The 7,430-nt window shown below is 40.3% G+C and overlaps 1 protein-coding gene across 1 annotated transcript; it reads right to left on the bottom strand.

Annotated features, from left to right (window-relative positions):
* Window positions 1–265: 265 nt before the first annotated feature.
* LOC118427011 (failed axon connections homolog) lies at window positions 266–5,589 on the bottom strand. The gene is made up of 5 exons (XM_035836648.1): window positions 5,571–5,589; window positions 4,101–4,240; window positions 2,662–2,828; window positions 1,202–1,404; window positions 266–474 (listed from the first exon to the last, which is right to left on the bottom strand). The coding sequence occupies exons 1-5, from the start codon at window positions 5,587–5,589 to the stop codon at window positions 266–268; spliced, it is 738 nt and encodes a 245-aa protein (XP_035692541.1).
* Between the last annotated feature and the right edge of the window lie 1,841 nt (window positions 5,590–7,430).

The raw sequence follows: 7,430 nt of genomic DNA, 5'->3' as shown, positions 1-7,430 counted from the left end.
ATTATTCAATGTACTTTTCGACAAAAAAAGATTTCACTCCCATTTTATGCAACAACCGGAACAAAGCTAATGGTAAAGCAGTGACTCTCAATAATTGGAAGGAGGCATTGTGCAAGTAGTTAGTGGCGGTTTTACAAAGACCAAACACACGGGAATGCCTCTACTCTTTCCGATAGGTGTGTTGGGGTTCTTTACGTGGCTACCTCATACACGGGGCAGCCGATAAAGCATTTGTGATTAAATAACAGTGCGGCAGTGGCTGAGTTTAGTGGTTGGTGTTTCCCGTCAGCTGATCCCAGTCTGACCAATAGCGGTCCTTGATACGGCTGCAATAGGCCTGCAGGTTGGGACAGTCCACAGTGACAATCCTGTGTAGGTAGGAGCCGGGCGCGGTCCAAACTATCTCCGACAGCTGACCGAACACTGCTGCATCCACCTCAGTAGGCTCATCTCCCATCAGATAAGGTTTAGTACCTGGAAAGAGAAATAGTCATTGTGTAGTATCTTGATGAAACGGGCGTCATAAGCCAACTCACAGTTCTGGTTGCACGAGCGCAGCGTGAAATCCTCCTACGCAGGGACATCCAACAGCAAAACCGCCTGTCTGGATGTACCCTGCTTTCTCCACCGTTCCTGTGGACGCCCCCCCCCCCCCACAACCAGCTGTCAGCCAATCAGAGAATAGGCCTTTCAGTTATCAAAAGGGGTCTCGCATATACAAGGGTGTCTATAAGCAGGGCGGTCAGGAACTAAGACTGACGGTTGAGAAAGCAGTGTACATCCAGACAGACGGTTTTGCCGTTGGATGTCCCTGCATAGGAGGATGCGTGAAATGCGTTGTGTTTTAGGCCCCTTATTAGTAGGCAAGTTTTTTAAAATCTAGATATGCTGTTCACAAGTATGGGATACTTTTTCGTCGCAGATAATGTAACCTCTGACCTAACCCGCAATTCCTTCGCTATGAGGTGGCTTATTCCTTTGTCAACAGACATGTATGTTACGTATTTTCCACACTATCCTACTGCATTGTGGTAGTGCACTTTTTAAAACCCTAAAGATTACAGAATCTTCATAATCTGGATAGAAAATAGGCATATTTAAAAGCGTACCAAAATGTAGCGTACAAAAAAGTAATACAAGTAATAAGAAGAGGTTGAATTTTCATAATTTGGTTAGAAGCAAAACATGGTAGAAAGTGTACCCAGGAAAGTTGAGATGGCTTTGAGATCTTTCTCCATGATGCCTTCTATCTGTTCCCTGGAGTGTCGCCCGATGCCGTGAGCCATCAGTTTCTGTTTAACGTTTCCTTTCGCGTGTCTGAGAAAGATCATGGCGATCCAGGGAACCTCAAATAGCTCCTGTAACTTGTCGTAGTTATCTATCCACCTGTATTGAGTAAGCCCCCTGAATATATGGAAAACAAGTAATAAAAGGTAAATGGAATTATGAAATTTAAGAACTTGCAATAATTATATATAAACATTTTTACTATTATAATCATAATACTATGCTTCATATGACCAACACGTAACAGAAAGTGGGAGTTACCTAAAGATGACGGGGGGCGATACAGGTTATAAGGCGCTAATGACCAGCTGCCACAGTCACGTGGCTCATGCGTCACATCCCGGAAATAGCACAGACGAGTCCATTCCGTGAAACTTTGGGTAAATCCCAATTTCTGTTTTAAGAGTTCGTTATGTAAAGTTAAGTGTTCATTCATAACGAACCTTGCATATTTGATACTAAGTTATCGAATCAATTTTTCTCTCAAATATCACATGTCTTTGTTCACAAATGATTAAAATAATTGTCCACAGAATACTATGTCGCACGTGTGAAAAGCTGACATGGTAAGACTGTGGGTAGATAGTTTATATTTAGTGAAGGTTGACTGAGCTTGCTGTCCACATAAGAAGTATAAAAGGTTTTATAAAGATATTGCAACAAAATCGGAATTTTTCTTCACAAATTGAAAATCATTGGGTTTTAGAAAATAATGATGAGCAAGTAAACTAGAGGTGTCCAATATTAGTGACTCGTGACACTGGGCAACGCAAAATTATTTCTTTGCCTTTCTAACATTTTAATCAATTATGAAGCAACAGAATGTTGTAACATTGCTACGATTTCGTAACATTGTGAGCACACAGGCAAAAAATTCCGCTCCAACTTTCTTTCTTGCGGACGCTCAGCACTCACGCTTTAAATCCGAAGCCACGCTTTAAATGCAAATCAAATTGCATAAAGCGGGTATCTCCTGCTGCACCTCGTCTGTTTTCAACACATTATTAGAGTAACTTTGCGATTTTGCCATTTGCGGGATCCCTTGTGGTTTCATTGACGTGCAAGACACAAGTAACGTGACTTCTACCAACCAAATGACCGCGCCCGGAATGTCACATCCTCAAATAAGACATAATGCACTGTGGATGGAAAACATGTTTACAGGAAATCGCAGTGTTGACACTGCATTAAAACAAATCTTGTTAATTACAAAGGGTTTTAAAGTGATTGCGACTGGTGGCAAGTTCTAGTTCTCGCCATTTTTCCAATTGCATTTTTTTCCAATTTCTAAATATTCTATTTAAGGCGACCCATTTGCGACATATTAGCGACATGTTTGTGACTGTGAGACACAATTTAAGCCCTCTAATGTACCAGTATGTGTTCTCCTCTACCATCTTAGTGAAGGCCCTGCTGACAGCCTTGTCTGCATCACTCAGGGTCCGGTTCAGGTCCACACCTTTCTCCCTGTTCAGGAACTCCATGATGAGACCAGAGTCTCCCATGGCTTCCCCGTTGTACTCTATCCATGGGATTTTCCCCTGGGAATATAAGATGAAATTAGCATAACCCAAGAACATCTAAGAGCAATACGCTGTCAAATGTTTAATCTAACAATGTTTCCAAAGCAATCACGAAATATAGACAACTTGGTCCTTTCTTTAAAATGAGAAGTTGCCAAATTTTGCATATTATTTCTTAAACGTACATTAAGCCTGTACGGACCTAAATTACTTAAACTAGAAAAAATCTCGGTCGGCTTTACGCCGAAATGAATATCTCTCTTTGCCTTGTATAGACCTCCATATATAGAAAAGAAAAGGTGTTGCTTTAGTGTGTGTGCGCGCGCGCGCGCGCGTGTGTGTGTGTAAGTATGTCTGTGTATGCGTGCGCGTGTTTGTGCATGTCTGTTGATGGGTTTTGTGTGCGAGTGACGGTCTGTCTGTCTGTTTGTCTTTTTTGTACCTGTGAATGGGTTTCAATGATTTTTTGTATGTTGACATGGGTTTTGAAGACCAAGGTCGAGATTGATATCGGGCCCCTTGGTACTTCATACATCAATAGAATGGCCGTTTTTGTCTCTTTTGTCTTGGACATTCTATGGTCTTGAATTTTCCCTTGTACATCATAGAGCCGGTTGCCGGACTACGGCAACTGTGATAGTGAATTCTAAGCCTCAAACTGAGACTGCAAATAAACCATGTGTACACGACCTACAGAGTGGCGACAATAGTGAGCAAGCAGTTAGAGTCGGTACACTTCACACAATATCACCATACAACAGAAATGTATTACCTAGATTTGCCAAAACTGTGAAAGATAGTGGATACTATCTGAAACGTCTTACCATTTCCAAAATCATATCCAGTTGCTTGAGTTAAGTTATAACTACTTTTTTGGCATATCTTATTACTTGGATGTCTAATCTTCATCGACGTTTTACCTAAATTGTTTTGCGACCCTTCCTATCACACAAGCGTGTAAAATGTTTAGCACAGTAACATACACGTATCTACACACAAACACGCATGCACACTAACATACACTAAAGGTGGCATCTCACTACACTTGGGGCACCGGTGCAGCACTGCGGGGTTCGTTCACTGCAGCACTGCTGTGTTATTTTTGCCTATTTTTTTATGATTTAGATATTGCGTAATACGTAATACCGATAACTATGACTTAGAAAACAAAAATACACAAACCTAAGAAAATTCGCTCTTTTTCTCAGATTCACACAAACACATATTCACACAGCAAAGATACTTTACGCATTGATGTCAAACTGACGATTTGATTAATAATATACCAACCTTTGGACCCATGCTCCTCCCATATACGGGTTCATACGGAATATCAGCCATGCGCAGATATGTTTGCAGCTTCATACCAAACGGAGTCAGGCATGGGATAGCCTTTACGGGCGGGGTCACGTGGAAGTATACCTTGTCTGCTAAAATGCGGGAATTAACAAATGTAATAATCATAATGTTACAAAATCCTTCCTAATATAATGTACTTTATAAAAAATACTCACATGTGTATAAAGTAAGAGTGATATGAACACAAACCCACGCGCCGAACTTGTCAATTCATTGTCTAATCACGGTGCAGATGCAGAAATGTTCGCGGTGGTTTTATGTTCGCGGTTTTCGCGGTGGCCACAGATTATTTGCATTGTATTTTTTTCCTAATTTCATAATTTTTCTTTATGGTTATGTCGAATAAAGCTGTGATAGTGTTCATCACGTTACTATATTTTCGATATAGTCTTTTATTAAAATTTATGTTAGCGGCGTCGGCTTGGAGTAATATGTGATGGTGTTTGGCCCTGTTAATTTTTAGGTCCCGACCGGTGTTTGAACATCCTGTCATGTCTAGTTGACTTTGTGCGCGCCTTTGGAAAAGGCTCGCGCTCTTTTCCCTTCACTCAGGTGAAAATATGTACCTAACTGCAGATCGGATAGGACGTTAGAATGGGCGTCTCTTGTTTGAAGAGAATTCGAGCACGCAAATTTTGAGAACCTGCCAAACATCAAATTCCCAGTGTGTGTGGATGAAATAAATCTGCCGGGATATGCAGTCTTCAGTACAAAACTGGTGTGTAGCTCCATGAGACAGCTTACCGAGTTTACATTACAAACTGTGGGAATGTGGATAAGCTTATCTTGAATTCCCCGCAAATGCCCAGACTGTGAACTTTGACCTGACATGTAACCAGTGCGCTACTTTGATAGACAATTTGGTAACTATATGAAAGTAGACGAGTGAAAGAAAGTGATCGATTTACTTATTTACTGCAAACAAACAGACCACACAAAGCAGCAATTCAAGTCTTTGACACGAAGTGACTTTTTCTATGCAAGCGTTCTTTCGGACGTTGACCTATGACACAAATTGCTATGTCATTGCCAGGTGCAGTTTTACCCTAAAGATACTATCCGCAGCCTACGTACGTTACTTTAACGATTACGTACTTCCAAAAATGCATATGGTCACACAATTTCCATGAGCTAGAAACACAACTAGTATTATATGCACATGTCAATGTTTGTTATCTATCCTCTTTATAGCTTCAATTTCCTGCAAAATATGTCACAATCGCAAGCACGGTGCACGGTAGTTAAAAACTAGGATTGTGCATTAAAAACATTTCGTGCCCTGTACCCAGCAAGAAAAACTGAGAGTTAACTCTTTGTCATTTCCTACAACGTCTTACAACGCAAATATATATCATGTTACATATATGAAATGAGTGTCTGGCGATAGAAATAGAAACCTACCTGCTGCGGACGCCGCCATTTTGATCACCTGAAGAACCCAGGTTGCTATGGGTGTGTCCGGTTACTGTTGCTAGGGGTGGGTTCGGTTACGGTCAGTCGGGGTCACAGCTTGGTTACGCTTGCTAGGGCGGGCGAGGTGAAGGCTGTAAGGCAATGTGGACAGCTGTACAAACTCCAGTATCATTTGTTTAGTCACTAAGAAAACATTGTATTTGCCGTCAAAGTACGCGGTCGTACTTACGACTCTTGTTGCTGTATAGCGTCGTTAAACAGCATAAAAAATATTCACTTGTTCAAATCCTTGCATTGTAACAGTAATGATATTGGCTAAATAGTATCTTTGTTACTTCTTATTATTACCTTTGCCAATAAGATATTATTTTAGCTGGCTTTAGCATGTGTGTTTGTGTGTAGAAAGCCATCATATATAACTCGAGAACGTCTGGATGGAAACTATTCGATTTTTGGTCCCCTAGCGTCTTGTAAGGGTACTGCAGTGGAACTTCCGGGTTTGATATTTAGTTCTGGCTATGCTGTGGCTATGATTTTTTTCGGTAGAAAGCTTTTGAGGCCTATGCTAAGTTGTGTGCTTTAGGCCACTAGCGGCTTGTTTAGTGTCAGTGGCCGGTTTAGTGTCAGGCTTTGAAAGGGAATAACTCAATTTAACGGATGGTCATGATTTTTGGTATATAGATAACTTATAATTAAGTGATGAGTTATATGGTTAAACAATTATCATGCAAATTGAAATCTAATTTGAATGATCAATGAGGAAATTGTCTAAACCCGCTCTGTTTTAGATCTATTATAGAACTATTGCAACATCTGGCGTTTGTACATGTAACTGAGACTAAGATGAATCTTGATAGATTAATGTTATGCACATGAAGATCTTATTTGCATAATTAATGAGAAAAAGCTATAATCATCTCGTGGTAAATGACGGGAAATTCTTAATTCTGGTATGTGGAAGTTAGATACATTGAACATCATTGAACATAAATTATGCAAATGAAATCCTTGTCTACATACATTATCAGAAGATGAAATTAAAGCTCTTTTCTTAACATAGATAATGTATGTCTCTTATTTGGGTGGAGGAGATTATCAACTAATATGCCTCATGCAAAGGAGGACCTTATTTGCATGTAATGACAATACAATTAACACACCAATTTTAAAGGTTAAAATCATTTGGCGAAGGTATGGGGTGTAAATTTTGTTAGATGTAAACCTTTGACGTCATGACACGGACCTATACAAACAAAAGTGCAGACTTTAGTGAAGTATGTAAAGACAAAAGGTGGAATGCTACCCATTTGAGGTCAGCTGTTGGGGTTGTTTTGTTGCAACATCCTTCCAAAAAAGTTTTGTTGCAACATCCTTACAAAATTAAGTCTATCACCTAAGCTGCAGTAGAAGCGACTGAAACGGGTTCTTCATGGATCTTGAACAAATAAATCCAGGTCAAAAATGCTGAGACATAGCCATTCTGTAACTCACCAGTGGTAAGGTGGTGTGCCAAGCACTGCTGCCCCCCTCCCCCACCCTGAGGGAATATTGATCATTATGTGCCCAACGACGGGTGTGATCAATTGATTATCCAACTGGTAAAGTTCTGAAATACTTTAAGTGTGTATAATTCAACTACTAACAAAAATAATTGATACAAGCTCCCAGCAGAAACTTGCCGCTCTTTGATACTGCGATCTTTAACCTATGTACGTGCGGTTGGTGAGTTTCTGTGGAATTTTGCACACCTACAAACGTGATCGTTAAATGAAATACCTAGCCGTTTTGTCTGTTGCGTAGAAACTTAAATCTCGAAGCACGAGGTTCGTGTCGTTTAAAATTTCTTCC

This window comes from Branchiostoma floridae, chromosome 12 (assembly GCF_000003815.2).
Source record: "Branchiostoma floridae strain S238N-H82 chromosome 12, Bfl_VNyyK, whole genome shotgun sequence".
Lineage (NCBI taxonomy): Eukaryota > Metazoa > Chordata > Leptocardii > Amphioxiformes > Branchiostomatidae > Branchiostoma > Branchiostoma floridae.
Note: the sequence above shows the minus strand (reverse complement) of the source record. Positions and strands in the feature narration are given on the sequence as shown.

Excerpts from the sequence above, each read along its gene's own strand:
- LOC118427011 (XM_035836648.1), bottom strand. Across the intron at positions 2,829-4,100 it reads GGAGGAGCATGGGTCCAAAG|GGGAAAATCCCATGGATAGA; the intron begins GTTGGTATATTA and ends TTATATTCCCAG. Across the intron at positions 475-1,201 it reads AGCCATCTCAACTTTCCTGG|GTACTAAACCTTATCTGATG; the intron begins GTACACTTTCTA and ends TTCTCTTTCCAG.